General features: G+C 37.6%; 1 protein-coding gene across 1 annotated transcript in view; it reads right to left on the minus strand.

Moving 5' to 3' along the window:
- Positions 1-23,145, minus strand: part of Sarm (sterile alpha and armadillo motif) — an 83,146-nt gene that overhangs the window by 53,906 nt on the left and 6,095 nt on the right. Inside the window, exon 2 of the mRNA XM_080158290.1 lies at positions 1,628-2,182. Within this exon, the coding sequence (XP_080014416.1) occupies positions 1,628-2,181 (554 nt within the window). The 5' untranslated portion in view covers position 2,182. The remainder of the gene's footprint in view (positions 1-1,627; positions 2,183-23,145) is intronic.

Below are 23,145 nucleotides of genomic sequence, written 5' to 3' on the forward strand. Positions count from 1 at the left end.
CGCTAAATTTATTGATTTTGATGGATGTATTAGATGTATACTGTAAGGAAGATTAATTTATATTCTAAAGACCTATTCCTGTATCCAATAGATTTTGGCGTGGAAGGATTTGTATACAAAGGGATACTTCATTTTTATGAATCATATGAATCAAAATAGTACTTTTGCATGCCATATCCAATTAACACATCAAACAGCCTAAAATTGCAATGAATTTAAAATTTAAAATAGGATACATCCAGTAAAACTGGATAAATAAAAAACCTGTAAAGATAATAATATGGATTCAATTATAAGACAAAAAAGTCTAATGTATATCTTCAGAAAAAAATGACATTTAGTTCATAAGCCAGAAAACTTGAAAAAATTTTATTTAAAATCTAAAGGATTGAAAGAAAAGAGAAAAAATATTCTAAAAGTTGTTCATAATTCAAAAGATTTGTTTTAAAAAATAATTTGGTTTGAAAAAAAAGCTTGGTGGATTTTCCCTTTAATGGGTCAAAAAAGGTAATTGAAGCCAATAAAACATTTGTAAATGGGCTTGGCTCCTAGGATCAACAACTGGTTGTCATAAATATCATGAAAAACAAGGACAATTGTGTCAATAACAATCTAACAATATTTTAGATGAGAAAATGATAAGAAAATATAGATCTATAGTAAAAGTACAGTTTTTAAAGGCAATCTTTGTTTTGAAGTTATTGGATTTAAATTTAAAATTCGTCACTCTCTAGGGAGGAAGGAGACTTTCGATTGTAAATAACACTGGTACCCAAAGTTTTCTAGATACGTTCTTTCATTCGTTGGCTTAAAAATCTTGTGGATTTTTACTAAAACTTTCCATTAACCAATAATTTAATCTACAGAAGGGTTAATCTAGTTTGTAACTTGTACCTTCGATACTAGAAATAAGAAGATAATAACGTAATCATAAATTTTTTTATAGAATATATGTCCTCGATAGAATTTAGCATAGAAAACCATATCTACCATTTTGATTTGGTTATGGTCCACAATAAACAAATGCGGGTGTTACTTCAAACTCACAATTTATATGAAGAGCATATCATCTCATTTACCAAAAAATAAAGGTTTTTAAGCAGATTTAAATTTCACAATTGTGAGCTTGAGCAAAATTAGCTCTAATTTAAAATATAGCTCAAACTAAAAATATAAGTTTTTTATCCTTATTTTCATTTTGCCTAAGTATTCAATTTCATGCAAAGAGAGTAAGTTCTTTTATTTTTAGAAATAGAAAGATTGACTGAACTTATAAAAACGTTTTTTTGAAGAATCAGGGAAGCACTAAGAATGTTAGGACTAGCTGGTATTTTTAGCAACAAAAAGATGAGTATTGCAAAAGAAAACTTTTTTGACTATTGGTATTGGCAATTCTGATAGCTTTTTAGGTTTTGTTACATGTATGTAAATATTTTAAAAAAAGGCTAGTGCTTTTGTACTTTATTGACTTTATTTATCATACGAGTTAAAACTTATATTTAATCTAACTATGAATCTCCATTTTCCAAAACTTGATTTTTTTTGTACTTGAAACTACTTTTTTGTCTAGTTTTTAGACTTATTCTCACGTTCCAGAAGTGTATTCGAATTCTAAAATTAATCTTACCTTTGAGAGGAGGTTCCGTTAGTGTGGATGGGAATAGTTGTGTATGTGGGCGTCGAACTCAGGCTCGTCGGGGACGAGTTCTTGGTATAGGATGGCGGCGGATGATTCATTGGGTTGTACGGGTAAAATCCTTTGGAACGGCTACTGACGCCGCTTAGTGGACTGCTGGAGGATTTGTTTGATAACGGACTGGAGTATCCGGGCGTTGTGCTACTCCCGGAGGAGTAGAGAGTTCCACCTGGAGAATATGTATTGCTCCCGCCGGAGGAATAACCGCTGCTGCCGGTTGAGTAATTAACTCCCGCCCCGCTGCCAGTTAACGGATAGTGCGAGGAGGTGTAGGATGACGGCGATAGCGGGCCGCTTGAGTTTGACGGAGTCGGCGAGGGAGACGGGGTTGAGTAACCGCCGAGGGAGGAGGAGGGCCGGTATGAGCTGGAGGAGGGGTAGTGAAGGTTGCTGAGGCTGGCAGAGCTGGGGAAAGGGTTGGCAGAGGAGGGTGTGTTGTTCAAATATCGTTTGGGCGTACGACGAAGACTGGAGTACCCATCCATACTGAAAAAATAAAAAAAATTAAAATTATTTTATTTTTAAAAAATTTAAAAATAAGGTATGTTATATAATATAAACATAGATGATATACACTTAAAATGACAAAAGAATCAAATCACGCAACCTTCGCTCATAGATTTTATTTGGATAAGAATAGAAATTTATATATTTTACTAGTTGCTACGGCCCTTGCCACTAGGGGAGTGTCAGGAAAATAGCTCAGAAGAACTTTGTAATGCTTCCCTTAAAGTGCAAAGAATTTAGACTAGCATTTCTAGAGATATTTAGCTTTAGACAAAATCATAGCTTCTTTATATTGTAGTATAGACATATTTTGGTAGACATTTATTAAAGAAGAGAATATGGTTGGTTTTAGGGAAAATACCCCCCCGGCCCCCCCCCCCCCCCATCCTCATCTAAAGTTGTTTTAGATGGTAAAATAACTCCCTAATGAATAAGTTTTAATAAACCCAAACATCCATTTCTAAAGAGATTGACTTTTTTATTTTTTTGAATTTTATTTCTTTATTTTTTTTATTTCAAATAGATTATGAATTAGTTCATCCAACAAAAACTGTAATAAAATTGTTAATTGTTTAGAGACATAAATTATGAACATTTGACGTAGTTGCTAAGATAAACATATTCATATTCTGTGTATTAGTCACAAAGAGCTTGTTGTTTGTATGACGGACAGACAGACGGACAGACAGACAGACGGGCGGGATTTTCTATATCTATGCGTCCTGCCCACGAATGGAGGAATGAGTAAATTTGTAAAAGAAAATATTTTTTTTATTTAAACATAATAACATTTAAGAATGACATTTCCTTTGTAGTGTGGAACAGGAATAGTTATTCATCGCATCGTTTTATAGACAGATTTCCTTGAATATTAAAATAAAAAATTTCACGATTTAAATTAGTTTTGACGGCTGACAAAACTGGTATTAATTTTATGATTTTTATTTTAATACTCGTCAAGCGTTGTCTGTAAAACAATGCCATACTGAAAAGATTATTCCAGTATGGTCGATAATCTGATATATTTCTTCTGGAATAAAACCGGTTGTAAGTCATAATGAAAAATCATGTATCGCATTATAATCAATTTTGACAAAAGAAGAATAAAAATCTTAAAAATTAATCCCAACAAAAAAGGAATTAGTCTTGATTTACTATCCGCGGAAAACTGTCCGGCACCCATTTGTAAATTATTATTATTTTGCAACACGTATATCGCTAGTTTCAACAAAATTATTTTGTGCCTTATCCTTCTCCTCTGATTTTGCTCTGTTCTTATCAGTGACGTACTTTACACATTTGAATTTTAAAAACCTTTATTTCTATATAGCAAGTAGGGTTCATTATGTATAAAATAATTTTTAAATAACATTCATTTGTATGAATGCCTTTTCCCTAGCCTCTAAGGGGTTAAACCTATACAAAAGCTTAATAGTTAAATATAAGGGGTTTAGAGTATGAAATATGTCAAAATATGTCAAATGTAACAAAATTCAAATAAGCTTAAAACTATACTTAAATAAATGATGCTTCCTTTATTAGCACAAAGCATTTGGTCTGACCAATACTAAACATCGTCTTCTTCTCAGAAGGCCAGGATATAAACAAGATTATAAATACTAATTTCGCCCCTAGCATCTGCAAGTAAAAGTTAGGGATATCCCAACTACCTCTCGTATTTTTAATTCGAAATGTCCGTCAGTCCGTCTGTCTGTTAGTGACAAAGTGGAGGAAACGTGATTTTATCGGCTCATATTAAAGATAGACAGCTGAATTTTTTTGTGAAGATTCCTATGACATATGTGCATCTAATCTATACATTGTTTTGTCCATCTGTTTGTTAATTGGGGTGCTAGATTGATTCCTAGCTTTTTTGTTTTCGTAATTTTCTCGACTGCTTACTCGACATACTCAAAAGATTATTTTTTTTCTCTAGATGTCTATCAATAAATTTTGAGCTTCGCTACATATTGATGTTGTCATCCTTGTTTATAAAGTAAAGCGTTTCTAGAATTATATAATCTTTGAATTTATTTGAAGATTTAACGAAAGTATAAAAATATTTTTCTCTAATTAAATTTTTGCACATATTTGATAAGGATTATCTAAGCCTAGTTAAGCCTAAGGAATCTATTTATAAAAGAATGAGTAATAAATGTTTATAAATAGGCTTGCGTCAAAACCTAATTCTGCAATTTATATAAATATTTATTGTATTAAAATCTAAATTTCCTTTTTTTGTGACGTAATACGCGTGAATAGTTTACTAAAGGATGATGTTTTAATCTATTTTTGGATTTCCAATTTATTTTTATGTTTTAAAAATTTAGATATTTGTAAAATTGTATCTGTAATATACAATTTAGATCTATAATATGAAGCAAAAAATTTAAAACTATGGCATAATTTTAAAAAAGAGGAAAATGAACCTATTATTGTTTAACAGCATTATTGGATGTTGTCATGCTTGTTTAATGTGTTCTAATATTGCTATCCTATTAATTAAAGTAGAATAAATTTTTTTGTTTGCATGTAAAGATCTCTCTAACCAATAAACTTTTTTTCATAATGGTTTTAGGCTATTTTTTGCTCAAACTTATGATATCTAGGTTCTTTAATCTCGAAGGGGGGTAGACAAAAAATTCCTAAGCTTTCAAACAACGGAAAACACTATCAGTTCAGCAGTTAGCGAGACCTTAATAGAAAAATCAACATTTCTGATTTCTTTTATGTAAGAAATTAAAACAGCATTGTCATCCATTAAATCTCTTAATTGTTTTTTTTTAATTATACAAACCGCCCATTTGACAAAAAAAAAAGAATAGACAATTCAATATTATAAATTATATTTTATCTAAATGATACTATGATTAAAAATGACTTTTCAGATACTAGCGGCTACGTCCCTAGAGGCCTCTAGGGTCACAGGAGAAAGGGAGAGTTGAATCCCAAAACCCATTTTTTATATTATTTTTTTGGGGAGGGGGTTAATTTTGTATTAGGGGCAATTTCTCTTGGGAGGTTGGTGGTACCCTCCCCCAAAATAGTTATAAACCTTCCCGGTATGAAAAGCTACCCTGTTAAAGAAAACCCGATCAGTTCAGCGGTTAGCGAGAGCCATAGGTACAAATAAACAAACATCCTTTTACTTCATTATAAGGATATGGAATCTAAAACTAAAATTACATAAGTTTGAGGAACTGGCTATGCAGTATGGCCGAATTTACGGACAAAGAACACGCCCCAGTTATAGAGAAGCTTCGCAGTTTAAAATACAAGGTACAATCAATTAGTTAGTTTGTATAAGTAGAGGATATTCTGTAGATTACAAACATCTAGTAGCCCGAGAATGTGCGCAAGTTTCAGGAACACAGTAATAGTGTCTGACTGATTATGATGTAACAAAAAAATTAGCCAATGAGAGGCCACTATAAATTTTACCATTGGTCAATAACGGCCTCTCATTGGCTAATTTTTTTTGTTACGTCATAATCCGTCAGACACTATTACTGTGTTCAAGTTTGAGAAGTACAAGAGGGCATATAATAACTTAAATGTTGCTACTAGAAAAATTGAGTCATATTTTGTTTAAAGAATCCCTTTATTTTGAACATTTCAGTAAATAAACTTTGTTAAAATATGAGTGAATTCCGAAAAATTCCATATGTACAAAAATAAGCAATGTACAACATCGGAACCTCAAATAACCCCCCCCATCCTTGTGTGTATTTATTCTTGTTTATCAAAGTTAACATCCGTGTAATTTCTATGTTTAAAGTTTATAAATAAAAACATCAGGGAAATAGAGATAAATAAATAGGGTATGAACCATAATATTAAATATTTATCACAATATCATACTTTTAATAGTTATTTATCAAATATTTTATAGACAGCTTTTTGCAGATATTAAAGAATTTAAGGGTATATAGTCTCTTTCGTGATGACGTCTCTTAAAGGGCGTTTCGTCGTATTTTCACAGAAGATTTTTCCTATTTCAAGTCACTGCGGGGCCAATTGCCTAACCCTGTGGGGCAATCACCTAACCTAAAATAACCTATCAAAAGCTACTGTGAAAATACGACGAAATGCCTCTTAAGAGGCGTTGTCACGAAAGGGACTATACCCTAAAAAATTCTATGATTAAAACCAGTATAGTAATCCCCAAGGGGCCGAAATCCCGGACTAACAAAACTGGTATTAATTTTATGATTTATGATTTCTAAATTTGATATATTAAATTGATATCACCTATCTCTTTTTTCGAAATAAACATTAAAACATAAATACCTACAAATTATGCATAATTAATCAAAACAAAAATGGACAGTTCGAGCTCATTTATTATAATTTTTCAGTTTCGATTCAAAAAGATTTATTGAAAATGAAATAATTTGTCTTTGATACAAGAACAGTTATATGCATAGTTGCAAAGCTATAGATTTTTATATATATGTAGTTCCTTTAAATTTCTACGATGTTGGTTGTAGAGAGGGAGGGGAAATTAGGCTGTGACTAGCTTATACTTGTTCTCAAAGTTTTTACAAAAAAATTCTCTGATTCGTTAGCTTATAGGCTTTTGCCACTTCTTTAAGATCTTGCTAGTTTAATACAAACTTGAGCGTCCAAAATTTTCTACCAATAATTCTTTTCTAATGAAGGGAAAATTATTTTTATCATTGTTTTGCTGTTGTTGCTATTGGTCCATTTAAGGGATTTATCATCTAGACTTTCTATATCTATTACTTTTAAGAATAATAAACATAGGATAATTTCAAGAATATAGCCCTATAAAAGTGTTTATTTGCTTTAAAAGTGGAGCTTAAAACGGAAGTTACATCCGTGTCTTAATTTAAATTTTATTCAGATTATATGAAACTGTGGCCATAGTCTTCGGAAGGGGGTTTTAGGAATTGTCTACACCCTCCCTGAAATTTAAATTTGAGAGGCATATGGTTCCAAACAACCTGTGCACACCACTGATTGTTGATCTTTTAGTACAGACGTTACTCTTTTTCTCTCTCTCTCTTAAGTTTTTCTCAGCTGCTATAAAAGTTATAAGTTTTTTTCTCAGAAGTCTTACTAATCCACTAATTGTAATTGTCTTTATTCAAAAGTACTCGAGCACCACAAATTGATCATTTGAAAGATTAGAAGTGATGACAACTGAATGAACTCTTATAGATAAATCTGGTGACAGTTACCCACTGACCCAGTAGTCTGAGAATGTACTCTTTAAGAGTACAGAGCAAATATTAACCATTAAATAATTTCTTTGTTGTGCACACATTGGTGAATATGCTTAACTTTTTTTTAAAACTCGAGAAAAAAAATCTTAATGTAATGATGCCATGTACAAAATGAGACCCTGAATTAATCCCCCACCATGTAAATCTTGCGCATCCTGTTAATGCAAAGAAGAACAAGGATGATAACATCCATAAAAGGCAAGGCCAACAAATAAGTAAGTCAGACAAAAAAAAACGTTAACAAATATAGATTAACAACAAGTTTAATAATAAAAAATATTTAGAAATTTCAAATTTCATATAAATCTATCCCAAAATTACTAATATAGGATTCTTTATATGGACATACCTACATTTTAAGCCTAGATTATAGTGATACTTCGATAATTGTCCTAGGAATCTATATTCCAAAAATCATGAGAATATGATGAGTGTATTATTTTAAATACTGTTTATCATGTTTAAAATGAACATACGGTCTTTTAGTAATAAAACGTACGAACGGACCGACCCTATATTTAAAAAAGCTTTTCATTAAAAATGTAAATTTATGTCGACTAAGTGGGAGGAAGAATGGGGGCAAACCATGGGGCGGGGGGAAGAGAAAAATTTTCAAGGATAAATGCATAAGTAATATGAAATTAGATATGAAAATCAGAAGAATGATTTTTATCATGATTATATAAATTTGATTTACATTGCACTGTAATTTGCCTCTCACTTTTCCGTCAGTCAAGTAATCAGACATAGTCTAAAAAAGTCGAGCAAATCGAAAATAAATTAATAGGGTAATTGGTAGGTAAAATGAATGTGAAAAGGAGTAGGAAAGACTTACAGGACTTTTAGACAAAGGTCGTGCAATCAATGATTTGGTTAGTGGCTGTAGATGGGTTGTTAGTACCTTGGGATCTACTACAAAGGTCTCGCCTTACATAGTTATGAACCGTCCCATGGGGTATACATTTGTGCAACCAAGGTATCCCTAAATGCTTGCTAATTGTGAATATATTCCGAGTGTTTCCGCTAAGAAAGTTGCTATGACTCATCTAACAAGACCATTTTTTTGGTTGGCGGTGGCGCAGCTTCTTTATTATGCACTGTGTATGTTCGTATGTACGGCTATAGATTCTTTGTAAATATTTTATAATTTCATTTGTCCATATATATATATATATATATAAATATGGAATTGTTGGACAATTTCTTAATTGGTAAAAAAGAGACTTTTTAAACAATTCACTTAAGATGTTGTCTATGAAAACTAGCAACTTTTGTCGATATGCAATTTCAAAGGTTTACCTATAATATAAATTAGTAGGATTTTTTGTCTGTGGCTTAATTATCTCGGAAAATGCTGTTCCGAATGAAAGGTACTGTTTAGGAGCGCTTTTTAAATGTCTAAATGTGGTGTTTTTCTGAACCTTGTCCCCCTCAACTCCTCCCATAGAGACTTGAGGTATAACAGTATGGTTTTATAGTGCTATAGCTGTGAAATGTCGACAAATTATTCTAATGACATTATGACTACATACGTATGGTTATATTTTGTATTTGTTAGACTAAAAAAAGGTAATTAAAAAATTTAAAAAAGATCAATTATTTGATAACAATTTTTAAAACTGCTTATAAATTATATCTATATAGTGACAAAAAATGTTACCAAAAATGAGACAAATGAATCACAAGTTTTTAAAAAAAACAAGGAAGGAAATATTTCATCTTACGGCTTAATTATAGAGATTCATTGCTTAAAATAATGTTCCTTGTCGTCCTAATAATCACTATTGAAAACTTATTATTTTATCAAGTTAAAAAATGGTGTTAAAACATGGTCCATCATTTATTCCCTCGGGTAAGAAATATTCATTCCTAAACAAAAAACTGGACAGGAATACCCCATTTAAAGTTGAAAAACAGTTTTTCTAGTGATAATAATAGAGTACCTAACTTTTACAGGAATAATTTCGCATAGTTTGAAATTGATGGGATATGATCAAGCCTATGCCCAGACCCTAATTGTATAAAATCTTCGCCTTTAAAAATTCCAAGTTAATCAAAGAACAGGTGGACTGACGTCGATACAAAATTAAAATAAATTTTGATATTATCAAAACATGTGCAGGTCTTTTATTTGGAGTGAGGATACTCTATAATTGAAGAGAAGGAGAGGACATTGGGCTGTTTATTACACTAGTCCCAAAACTATAACGTTTCTTATTCGTTAGCTCAATAACTTTGAGGACTTTTATTGAATTTTTTAATGGTTGGTTTTAATTAAATTGAGTGTCAACCGTTTCAACCACTAATTGCCATTAGTAATTTTGTGTATCATCATTGTGAATGTACAACCATTTATCGGCCATTGGGTTATCTCTTATTAACAAACTGTCCAACAAATCTCTGACTATTCTATAAAAAAAACTCTGAAATAATACTTCAATCTTTATCATTAATAATTATAAAAATCCCAGATTAAATGTTTATTAAAAAGTTTGAGCATTGAAGGCCCATTGTTCTGGTTAAATCTTTATCACTATCCTATCTAATTTGCTTGACCATACCAAAGCCCCCCCCCCCCCTGTCCAAACTTTGACATTGTGTCGACAAGGAATCATTTATATAGCCATAGCTATTAGTAGGTTAATGTATTCATAGCTGATAAATTATATACCAACATGCTTTTTTACAAAGGACATCATTAACATAATTAAAGTCGACTACATGGTATTACATAAAAGTGACCGTAGCTCATTTAATGATATAGTAAGACATAATTGCATAAGTTGGCTTAAAACTTAAATCTTGAATGGTTTCCTCAAATAACAGTGGCCAAACTCTTCAACCATTGATTTTAATCTACAGAAGGGATGATTTTGTTAATCATTCATTATTGGTGATGTAAATTAAAAAAACTTTTAATATTATTAAGTGGAATCCATTAAGGTACAACTGAAATAAAATATAAATTGTTAAATCCTTTAAGTTATAATAATAGGATCCAAATTGTCCGCCTATGCTAGAAATCAAATCTATTTAGTTGAAAGGCAATGAATTATGTTTTGCTCTAGAATATTAGAGCTATGATATACACAGAATGAATTAATGGTCATGTTTTAGATGTCTATGTATCATCTACATAATGGAAGTTATATAATTCGGATGCTCCCCTCCCCCACCACCACAACCCGAAAAAAAAACTTGACAACGACCCTGATAATGCTTTACTGGAAAGTAGAATCGAGATGGATCATCAGTTAGCAAGATTTTTTTTGTAAAAAAAATAAACTTACAAATAGACGATTTTTCAAATGCATAAAAAAACATCAGCCTCTAGATGCTATGGCGCAACCGCTTGTTTGGTTTATTATGTACATCATATTTTTTTCCAGGGTTGTTTTTCATAATGACTTGTCTATTTCTATAGGTAATTACTCAACTGCTATATTAGATAGGCGCCTGCAATTTCTTATAAAGACTTTTCTAGCCAATGTGTATCATTTAGTAACTAGACAAAGTTTCTCAAAAATTAGCTATGTGACGTCATAAAAATGAGGGATTATCCATCTATTTTTAGGGGTTGTCGTTCTCACTTCTCTTCTCATCTCTCTCATTTTTATAACGTCACATGGCTGATTTTTGAGACACTTTGTCCAAATACATCATTTAATTACATAACCAATTTTGTCCGTATGTCTGTCTGTCTGCTCATAGATCCGAAATAGAAGTTCTCTGTGTTGCTTCACAACCAGCAAAATAAACAAAACAAACAAAAAAGTTTAAAACATTTTATGAATTTTTGGTAAAATTTTAGCAAGCTCGATTTCTTCAGTTTATTTTTAGCAAACACTCCTTTGTTTGCTTGGATTTTTTGCCAGATTTATTTAAACTTGGATGACAACATCCATAGCAGCAAAGCCCTAAAATTTTTAATATCAATAATCCCATGATTTTGCAACAATTGTTAGGATTTAAGAATAAAAAAAAGAACATTGTAAATTGATTACAAATAGACATTATGTCAATTATTTCATTAATCTTCAAATGTATCAGAAAAACAAGTTGCATTTTCATCAGATAATTCTTTCATACCCATGTGTAATTGTGGTATCCGCCGAGGATAAATGGCAGACACCGGAGTTCAATTAGATTACGGCAGTGTGACAGACGTGGACACCTTACTATAGAGAAGCTACGCTTCTCTAGCTTTCACTAGATAATGATCAACATCTATTTTCAGTTGTCACTTTATTGAAGGTTTAAAAGATACTGAAGCTATATACAACAAACAATAATTACATGGATAGGAATAAATAATCATAACATAAAAGCATAAATAATACATATACAATGGTCAGTTTGGGCAATAATGATCCCCCATCCCTGAAAAGGGTGGGGGAGAATTAAGAATACAGTTAACCATAATAAACATGACAGATTCAATCATTAATTCTAAGCGTAGGGAGGGGGTCACTAGACCCCTTCCCCAGGACTCGGGGGAGGGCCATTGACCCTCCACCGAACCCCAGATCAGGGGTGCCATATGCATGGCTCACGGTTGCCGAATACCACAACTCTCCCCTCGGAAGGCTGGGAGGCGGTTTCCCTACCAGACTTCCGACAGTGGTTGAGGCCTTCGGTCCGCTCCTTAGGGCTAAAATATATACAAACGATAATGATTCAATGGAATCCTAGTGGTGAGTATCTTCTTAGGGTTGATGGGCTCCCAATGTGGGATAGAAGGCAGAGGCTGACTTGGGTTGGACACGTTGGTCAGCGCCGGCAGGTATCAGGTTTGCTGGTGGCACAGTTGTTGCTGGAACAGTCAGCAGTGGGGCCTGCTGGTTGTTGTTGGCAGCGGCTGGGGCACTGGCTGCCAGGTTGATCGTCTGAGCAGCGGCCTGTCCTCCTGAGGGGCCGCGGGGTCTGCCAGAGGGCGGTCCTGGCCTACCTGGGCGGTCATGCCCGCTGTCAGTTGATTTCATAGACACCATTTCCTCGGCTGCTTCCCTGCCGATGGGAATGGCATCCCAGTCCACTGAAAAGTCCCGGGACTTGGCATGGTTGAGCCTGGCTCTAGCCAGCGCTTTCCTATATAAAGCTGGATGGTACAGGAACACTTGTGATATCGCATTCAGGGCTGCCCGGACTCCTCCCTGTGCTGCTGCCAGGGAAATGATGGTTAGGTCCCCCAGCAGTTTGAGGATCAACAACAGCAAACACAGTATGGCTGCGCCATCTCCCCACTCGTGGATGGCTTGTCTAAATCCAGCCCAGACATCCAGGGCTGCCTCTCCTTCCTCCGCCAGTCGGTCAATGTTGTAGGACACTATCCCATGGTCTCCTGTGGCCGAACAGCTGCCTTGCTGAACGCAGGAGCCATAGGATAGGCCGGTCAGCATGGCACTCTTGTATGCTGGGAACGCCAGCAGTTGTTGCCAGTCGTTCAACTCAGCCTGCGAATACAAGCCACCTGAACTGAAGTCATCTAAGGGTTCTGTCAACAACTGCTTAGGCGTATCCAGCGGGGGTGGCCTCTTCTTGGGAGCGGGGGTTAACTCTATCCAGCCTTCCTCCGCGTGCACAGTCAGGGGGTAGGTGGAGGAGCAGGGAATCTTGGTGGCGTGTTCACTGTATACCCGTGTCACAGCGTCTACAAAACCTGTGGGCTCTACTGGCACTTTGTCCCAACACTCCTTGTGTTCGCGGACAACGTACTTGTGACGTTGGCAGGTCAGCTGCAGCAGGATGTCTCCCCTCAGTACCGAGAACGTGCTCCCCTGGACACGCACCGGGTGGGCCGGGTCTAGTTGCTGGAGCTTCCAGCAGTTGGCCGCTACTTCTTCTGCTGCGGTGCTTTTCATGCGCGTTTCCAGGGTAAACCCAATATAACCTGCATGTATCTGTGCTTGAAGGGGAACGTCAACATCCCTGGCCGACACTCTGGGCAGCGCAGCCGCGGCTGGGTCAGCTGCCACGAACAACGCTGGATGGTTTGTGGCATGGGCCTCGAAGTCGCAGTTCACAATCGAGGTGGGGTTGGTCATGTTGATGAAAAACTGGGCCTGATGGTCAACCAGATATGCATCCATCACCAGGCTGGGCTGGAGGCTGCGGATCAGCCTCAAGGGGCAATCTCTTCCCAGGTGGTCCCACACGTAGGTTGCTTCCCCAGTGATGCAGGACAGCTCAGAATGGAGACACTCTAGGGTCAGGTGGTCAGACTGGGACTCCACCTGTCCATCCTCCACCACATAGGTCTCCTCCTTGACCAGCAGCCGTCGCTCCTGGAGCACTAATTCGTTGCGGTATAGCTGGCCCTCGAAGTGGACGTCCTCCCCCTCACAACCCACCCCCTCGGGGCTGTTGACGAGGGCGCCCACCATGTCGATGGTGAAGAACAGGGGGTGGTTCAGCTGGAACGTCAGTGGCTGGGTCTTGCCTGGCAACGTGTAGACTCGGTTCCTGGCCAGGTCTCGGCACGCTTCTGGGTCTATCTTGGTTGGCCTCATGAGGGTGGGGACCGAGGTCACCTTGAGGTGACCCCATACCCCACACCTGAATGTCCACTGGGACACGGTGAGCTGACAACTGTACCCAGTAGTTTCCCTCACCTTGACTTGCTGCAGGACGTGCACTTCATGGCCCAGGGGCACCTCCTGGTGTAGGGGCTCCGTGTTACACATCTTTTCTTTATTGTAAGACGTGACATGGGTGGGGTTGGCACAGTCCCACCCCACCAGGACGTAGCTGGTTGTAGGCCACACGGCTGCCAGCAGGAGGCCCCACAGGACCATCCACCAATGGGAGAGGCTTCCAGGCAACCATCTTCCTCGTACACGCGGCTGGGGATCTTCAGCTCTGGTCACGGCTGCTTCTTGGGACTGGACACGGCTGGGCTGCTCCTGGCTAGATACAAGTTTCCATTGAGCATTATCTGTATGCGGCCGAGGCACCCCGATACCCTCCCCAATGACAGACTGGCAAGCGACTGGCACTTGCCTGGGTGTCGGCTCCCCTAGCCCTAAGTGCTCCCTTCCCTTGTCCAAAGCATGCCCAGTGGCATGGGGCTGAAGTGCATGTGGCACAGGCTCGCCCTTACTCACTTCCCTCCCCTGCCCTAGGAACTCAGGTGCATGTGGCACAGGCAAGTCCTTATTTTCCCAAATTTCAATCTCCCCAGCCTCTGGTGCAGGGGGCACAGGCAAGGCTGGGTTTTTACAATATCTTGGATACAACACATTTAATAAATTCAACTTATCCTGATGTTGAGCAGCTGGGTTCCCTTGGCTGGCAGGGGGCTCTGGATGGCATGTAGCTGGGCTCTCCCTGCAGGCTGGTGGCGCTGGCTGACTGGGGGTGACGGGTGTCACCCCTTCCTCTGGGACCGCTGGCTCGTTCCAGGACTCAGGTCTCTCGGTGGCGGCGACGGTTGTCGCCCCAGACATCAGGTTGGAGGCTGGCTCGTTCCAGGATCCAGGTATCTCGGTGGCGGCGACGGTTGTCGCCCCAGGCACCAGGTGGGAGGCGCTGGATAGCACCCCCCCATCATCCCAGGTGGCGACGCCGGGTGGCGTCCCATACATCGATGCAGAGGTGCTGGCTAGCACCTCCTGCCTCTCTCGTTCGGCGGCTGCCAGGACCTCCCCATACACCGTCTCAGGGACGCTGGGCAGCGCCCCTCCACTCTTGCTGGGTAGGCTCAGTCGGGCAGGTTCCATCATGTTGAGGCTAAAAGGCTGGGGCCTCAGCACCTCTGGCTCGGCTATGTTGTTGGGCTGTATCAGCTCTGGCCCCAGGTGGTTAAGACTGAAGCCTAGGCCAACCCGGTTGGGTTCAGCCGCGCCGCCCAGTACGTTGATCCTAGCTGGGACAGTCCCAAACTGCGGCATCCCATCGGCTCGGTCCGCAGTTCTGGGGGCGGCTGCTTGCTGTGGTGGTGCTGGGGGCGCGCTCCCTTCCATGTGGGCCACTCTGCTGGGCTTCCCTGGAGGGGCACCCTTGTCGGCGGTGCGCCTGCGGCTGGCTACCTGGGCCCAGTCAGCTCTGCAATCGGCCGCCGTGTGACCGTCATAGTGGCAACGCTCACACTTGGCAGAACGGTCACGGCGTGGCTGGGTGCGTCTCTCCTCTAGGCTAACTTCCACAGGCGTTGGGCAGTCTCGAGCTCGGTGGCCTCTCCCCTGGCAGCGGTAGCAGCGGCCTGGAACCTTGTCATCTGGAGCGACCTTCCCCATCTGGTGGAGACCCGGAGCCAAGGAGCCAATCTCCATTGGCTCCGACTCGTCATATTGGGGCAACTGGATGCAGGCAGATCCAGTCAGCCCGTCGGTCGAGTCCACTAAGCACACACCTTCCTTCAGTTGCTTAGTAACCATGGTCACGGTGAACATGGCCTTACGAGTGTACTCAGGTACACTCGTAATTTCATGGTTCATCATGAGGCGTTTTACATTGGCGTTACGAATTCCACGATTTAATTCGTCCACCAACAACTCAAGATCCTCATGGTTGTAGGCGTCCCTATACAAGGCGCACTTAGTTGATATGTACGCTTGTATAGGTTCTGTCGAGTGTTGCTTGTAATCCCTAAACGCTTGTTTAAGCGTTTGGGATTCAAAAGCAGGGCGAAATAGCAATTCACACTCGGTCTTGACCTGTTCGTAGGTCAAGGCTTGGCCTGCCTCGCCAAACAGATGGGACGCCATTTCCGCCGCTTGCCCTACCAGTGACAGTAGGAGGGCGTTGCGGCGGTTGAGGGAATCATGAGGTGGCACGCGGTAAGCCGCCCATGACATCTCGAGTCTGCGGATATGTGCCGACCAGGATTGCTTGGGCGGCCCTCTAAACTCCGGCAGATTGCTCAGCATCAGCTTGCGGTACTCGGCTGGGGCCGGCTGAGGGTCATCCTGGAGCCATCCTGGGGCTTGGTCACCTCCTGGGGCTTGATGCTGGTCCATTGGGTCAACGGTGCAACGGCGGGCACAAAGTTATACAGTACTAAAATGAATGGTTTGTCACTTGGGGCTTCCTAGCCTAACAGCCAACACTGTTTGTATCACTAGGTTGGGAGTTTAGTTGCAAAGATATAGCTTAGCTGTACTTATCACTAGTTAGGTGTTGAGGTTGTAGGGTAGGCTGGTAGAGGTAGATAGATGTTGAGGGTCTGAACTGCTGTCAGGAACTGATTGGGTTTTCCTTTATCACACTAGAGCTAGAAGGAAAGAAGCTTGTAATTCTTTATTTGCTAAAAATACCCCTGTTAAATGCTATGGAGTAGCTCCGCTCCGGTGTGAGTGTGTGTGCGTGTGTGTGCGTGGAATCTCCTGTCCTTGTAACGCGCGTCCGCGCCGTCAAATCCGCGCACACGGGGAAAACGCGCTCTCACCCCTCAACTCGCTCTCTCATTGGTCCGCTTCGTCCGTTGGATTTATGATATTTTCCGCACTCTGTTGCGCTACCCGTGAATGGCGCTCTGTGTGTCCGATCGCTAGTCCCACACTACAGACGGACTTAGTCTAGTGTGGGTAGGAAGGGGGAAGCGCGTGAGGGGACGGGGGTAACTCCGTCCGTTCCCCCTGTGAGGGAGGGGGGGTAACTGTGTGCTGGTGTAATAGTGCCTTTTCTTCTTAATCCTAGGCTTATCTATTATATCACCCTGATTGTATTTGCCTTCAATGGAGAGGGGCTCCTCCCTTTCCCTTGGAATAAGGGGTGTATTGTTGTTGTGCTGTGGGCTTGAGATGTTTTGATTGTATATCAGGGTCTTTATTATATTACATCTAGCTTCTATTTTTGTCCTTATCACAATTGCATAACAGATTTGTTTACCAACTCTGTTCTATTTTTAGCTGTTATCACAATACACAATAATCCAAGCCTGTTCTATTCTTAGATTTATCACAACACAACAATTTGTTTGCCAAGCTTTGCTCATAAATCTATTGTTTGGCCATAACACCAGGGTGGTAATCCCTGCAATGTAACATAATATCTGTTTTTCTAGATGGGTGGCTGCGTTGTAGCTTCTCAGGATACTCGGAGTTGACGTAGTTTTTCTCTGTTCTGGTGCACTACACTCGTATGTTAGCTCGCAGCTTGCAGCTATGTGGCATGTTTCAGCCTATCGGCGGCAGGGAATGTCCCGTCCTGCTGGCGCCGCTGATCCAAATCCGGCTGATGGCGGCAGGGAATGTCCCGTCCTGCTAGCGCCACTGGTTCGGATCCTGCTATTTCTTGCAGTAAAGTTGGCCTATTTCCAGCCGTTTACACTTATTTGGCTTGTTTCAGCCGGTCCGCAGGCCTGTTTCAGCCCTTTTGGCGCTCAATTCTCCGTTAGATATCAGCGCTGCTCGCGGTTATTCGTCAAATTTCGCTGTCTCGCTTCCACAACTGCCGGGTGCAGAGTTAAACTTTGCTGTCCAGGGTGGGTAATTCAGGTTGCTTGCGTCAGTTTTGCCAGATTCACTGCTGGGAGTACCTTAGCCTCAGATGCGCGTCTGCTCTACACTTGTGGTTCGCCGTAATCTCACACAGCTGTCACCAAAGTTGTGGTATCCGCCGAGGATAAATGGCAGACACCGGAGTTCAATTAGATTCATGCAGTGTGACAGACGTGGACACCTTACTATAGAGAAGCTACGCTTCTCTAGCTTTCACTAGATAATGATCAACATCTATTTTCAGTTGTCACTTTATTGAAGGTTTAAAAGATACTGAAGCTATATACAACAAACAATAATTACATGGATAGGAATAAATAATCATAACATAAAAGCATAAATAATACATATACAATGGTCAGTTTGGGCAATAATGATCCCCCATCCCTGAAAAGGGTGGGGGAGAATTAAGAATACAGTTAACCATAATAAACATGACAGATTCAATCATTAATTCTAAGCGTAGGGAGGGGGTCACTAGACCCCTTCCCCAGGACTCGGGGGAGGGCCATTGACCCTCCACCGAACCCCAGATCAGGGGTGCCATATGCATGGCTCACGGTTGCCGAATACCACATAATCATTAATAGTTAAAATTGTAGAACAGCTTCACAACATTTCATGGTAAATAGTCGAATTTATTTATGATTTGAAGATAAAACTTCAAGTGATTTATTATTCTTCTGTTTAATTTACATTTTATTGATATTTTAGGATTTCTTTCCCAGACTTTATTATTTAAAGTGGATCTTTCCTATGATTAATGTCTGTTAGTTATAGACAATTAGGTCTCCTATAATTACAGATATGAAATAAATATCTGAGGGGGATTCTTAAAAAAATTTGCCCCACTAATCGCTTAGAGGGGCAAAATTGTTTTCGTGAAAAATCCTCCAAAATCACATAAAAAATCTACAAAAATTAAATAAAATCTTATGTTAATAACCCTTGTATGATTTTGTTTAATTTTTGTAGATTTTTAATGTGCTTTTGGTGGATTTTTCACGAAAACAATTTTGCCCCACTAAGCGATTAGTGGGGCAAATTTTTAAAAAATAATCCACCTCTGATCGTGTTTGAACTATTTAATCGTCAATGAGTTTAATTAAAAAAAAAAATTGATATTTTTATCCCTCTACTATAATAGTGTGTAAATATTATCAAAATTATTTTTTTTCATTTGTCGTGGAAGATTTCCGATCCGGATATTCATCCTATAATTGCAATGCTTATGTACATTATGCATAATTTATCATAGTTTGAAATATTCTTATTTTATTTCCATGTTTTATTTTTAACAGTTTTTGAGAAAAAAAAGAAATAAGTCATGTAATGTTAATGTTTATCTTTCAATGTGAAGTAATTTTCTGATTACTAAAACCTGCTTATGACTAATTTCTATTTTTTTAAAAAATATATTTAATTAGTGAATCATTCTTGAACAGGTCATTGATATGAACATAGGTTGATAGATAGATTGATACTACGTCATTATAATTTAGGTGTGCAAACAATTCCGCTTATCACATCAGCTTAGTGTTTCATATTCGAATAAGCAGGAGGTTGTACTGTACATGAATAATAACGTTTAAAATGATCCCATGCACTGTTAGGACTTTCAGACAAAGGTCATGCAATCAAAGGGTAGGTTGTCTGAAGGACGTTAGACCGTATAATTAAGTACTCAGTTATCAATTAGTTTATTATGTTCTTTGTAGGTTATCCAGGTTAAAATTGCAGCAAAAAATTGATGATTTTGCTTTTGTAATAATATGCTGTTCTGACTATTTGATCTTGTAATACATGTGTGCAAGTGAATGCATACCGAGTATTTAGAGGTATTTAATTAATTAGACATTATCCAACCCTCGCAGTCTGGTAACAAAGAACATAAAGTCATTAATTGGAATGCGCGAGCAGGGATGTTAAGGGATAAGACAATGGACAAATATACGATGAATTTATAAAAATCTTAAATGATAATTAGCAAACTACCCCTTCTATATATGAAAATTATCAATTGAAAACTTTGGACACAAACAATAAAAATTTAATGTAGTTATCCAAAGTTTTTTGGCCAACGAATAACATAACATGGGCAATAGTGATTGAGTTCTTATTGATACAGGAGCTTCACATAGGTCTTCAGATGTTTTTAGGCTATATTATCTTTAGATTTTTGCCTTGGGATGGTTTTGGGCTAATTTTCTACCCACTTCTTACCCCTTTGAAAACAAAGTTAAGCGCACAACCGCAAGTTTACAATAAAAAAGGAATCCTTTAACTCAAAGATTTTTGGATAAATAAACTGAAACTGTTCTTGTTAGCTTTGAATATGTTCTACTAGGCATAAAACTTCCTTGTCAATAAAATTAGCATTCTATCGATTTCAAGGCTAAAAGGTGGTCATGGCAGACATAGTGTCGACAGTCCAATGGAATTATAACTGCATTCTTATACTGACAAAATATCGACAATAATTTTTAAATATTTGGAGGCTTCTATCAAATTTGTTAAGTTATTTAATTTGAGAATGATATATGGATAAATACTTCTGTATAGTAATTAAATAGTAAGGAATGTAGTGTCAACACAAATAAGAGGCGTTTACTCATACTACTCCCGGAAATTCCATAAAAATTCTCTTACATCCCAGGGACAAGGGAAGGTGGAAACTTTGATTTTTATCATTACAAGTAGCTTAGCAACAAAAGTTAACTAGATTTTACATAAAATAGAGCTTTAAATTCTAATACAGTGATAATACAAAAAAATACATTAATATTCAGTAAATAAAATCAGAAATAACATAAGATTTTGAAATTATTTGACTTTTGCTTTAAATAATGTTTCTCGGTACTACTTCAAGAAACTCTCGTGCACTTCTGACGAAATAAATTGTAAAGCAACTGCGTTACCAAAAAAAATCAAGTTTAAAAGTTTTATATTTAATAGTCAAATTGCCACGGCATGAGGTCAAAATTTAAAGAAAAATGGTCATATTTAACCTCCCTTATCCCTGCATATAAGCTATGTTTGTAATCTGTCCTATATACAATGTGTATATGTAACAGGATGTATGTTTTAATTTTTTTTTAAAAATAATTCTTTTAATTTCTAAGTATATCTTTCATAAACATAACATAATCCTTTTAATAAAATAACAGGATGTCTATCTATGTGTTTGTCTGTATGTTTGTATTGAAGGATATCGCTAACCGCTGATCGATCAGGTTCTCCTTTACAGGGTAGATTCTAATAGGTCCTGGGAAGGTTTATACATATTTTAGGGATGGTACAATTACCCTCCCGAGTCCCAAGAGAAATTCGCACTAGAAAAAATTCCCCCCCCTAAAAAAAAAAAAAGATTAAAACTTTAAAAAAATGTTTTTTGAAATTCAACTCCCCCCTTCTCAAGTGCCCTAGAGGCCTCTAGGGGGCGTAGCTGCTAGTTATTTATATAAGACAAAAAGAAATTTAGTGCAAATACCAGTTCAGAATTAATTTTGAGAAATGCAATTTGATATAATTTGTATGTTTGTGTATTATATTACAAATATTATTAGCAAAATTTTAGAATTATAATAATTAAACTCTGTTGAATTAAACACCATCTTCAGCGAATTAAAGGGAAAAGGCAATGAAAGCCAAATAGAATATATCACCATTTATGATAAACAAAATTTTCCTTATTATTGGTGGAAAAGTTTTAACACTGCTAATTGTACAAACCAATCAAGATGTAATCAATGTCCCCATTTTTAAGCCAACGAATGAAAAAAACGTGTAGATAAAACTTTGGAGACCAGTATGTAACAATGTTTCCTCAAACCCTGACCAATCTTAGATTGTTTTTAGTTGCCAGGGATCTAAAGGGAAAAGACAATGACCGATAAATTGATGTACATTCCTAATGATGATATACGAAATTACCCCTTCGGTTTCAATTAGGGGTTGAATCGATTTTAACACCAACCAATTAAAGTTCAATAAAAGTTTAAGTCTCACAAATAAATAAACGCTACTCTAAAACTAGGGGATTAGTGTAATAAACAGCCCAATGTCCCCTACCTTACTGATTAGTAGCAGAGAATTCAGAAATTATAATATAATGGAATTTTATCAAATAACAATAAAGTCTAAAAATAAATTTAAATGCAATTTAAAGACCAACAAAAGATTTAAGAAATTTAACTATTTTGTAGTTTTGTAAGAGGTTTATACATTTTGACGTTTGAACATCTAGCTGTTTTTTTTTGCTGATTGTAAAAATGGTAACGTCCAAATATTCATTTATGTATGTGTACACATACAGACAGTCCGTCATGGTAAATTAATAGTAGCTTCGCTACTAAAATTCAAAATTGAGTAAATCTGTTTGTTATATTGTTATTTTTTTTATATTTATTTTCATTTAAACTTTTTAACAATATTTAACTCTATATAAATTCTAGCAAAGGCAATTAAAAGGTGTTTGTATATAAGCAATTAAACGATTTAATTAACCTAATATTTTTATTTTTAACATTTAAGTTAGCATCAATTCAAATTTGAGATTAATTTACTCAAACATTGGAAAAAAAAAGTTTACTTCTCTGCAAATATATGTAGCGTACCTATTATCACCCAAATAGGTAAGCCATGTATCACATGGGAATAACCATTAAATCCCAATTAGGTAAGCCTACCTATCATGACTCAAATAGGTAAGTCATCTCTCATTTTGGGTCACTTTTAGTCTTTCATATAGGTAAGCCCTTAGCCATCTATCACATAGTACCTATTACGTCTCAAATAGGTAAGCATATTATATATGTATACCTATACTCTCCAAAATAGGTAAGCCATCTCTGACATATGTATACCTATATTCTCCAAAATAGGTAAGCCATCTATAAAATATGTATACAATATACATATATTCTCCAAAATAGGTAAGCCATTATCACAGAAATATACCTGTAATCTCTTAAATAGGTAAGCCATCTATAACATAGATATACCTGTAATCTCTTAAATAGGTAAGCCATCTATGGCATAGGTTAACCTATTTTTTATCCTCCAAAATCCTATTATCTAACCTGATAGAAAAACTTCTAATTCATAGGCTGACCTTCAGGGCCAGAGGAAAAAAAGTAAATTCCGACATTTTTTGAGCACTGGCCATGTCAAAATAAAGTGTCAATCTTCCACTAATATGAGAAAATTATACAAAATATTTCATATTCTAGGTTACTTAGTTCTTTTAGTACAT

This window comes from Acartia tonsa, chromosome 4, assembly GCF_053477335.1.
Source record: "Acartia tonsa isolate MP-2025a chromosome 4, ASM5347733v1, whole genome shotgun sequence".
In the NCBI taxonomy this organism is placed as follows: Eukaryota; Metazoa; Arthropoda; class Copepoda; order Calanoida; family Acartiidae; genus Acartia; species Acartia tonsa.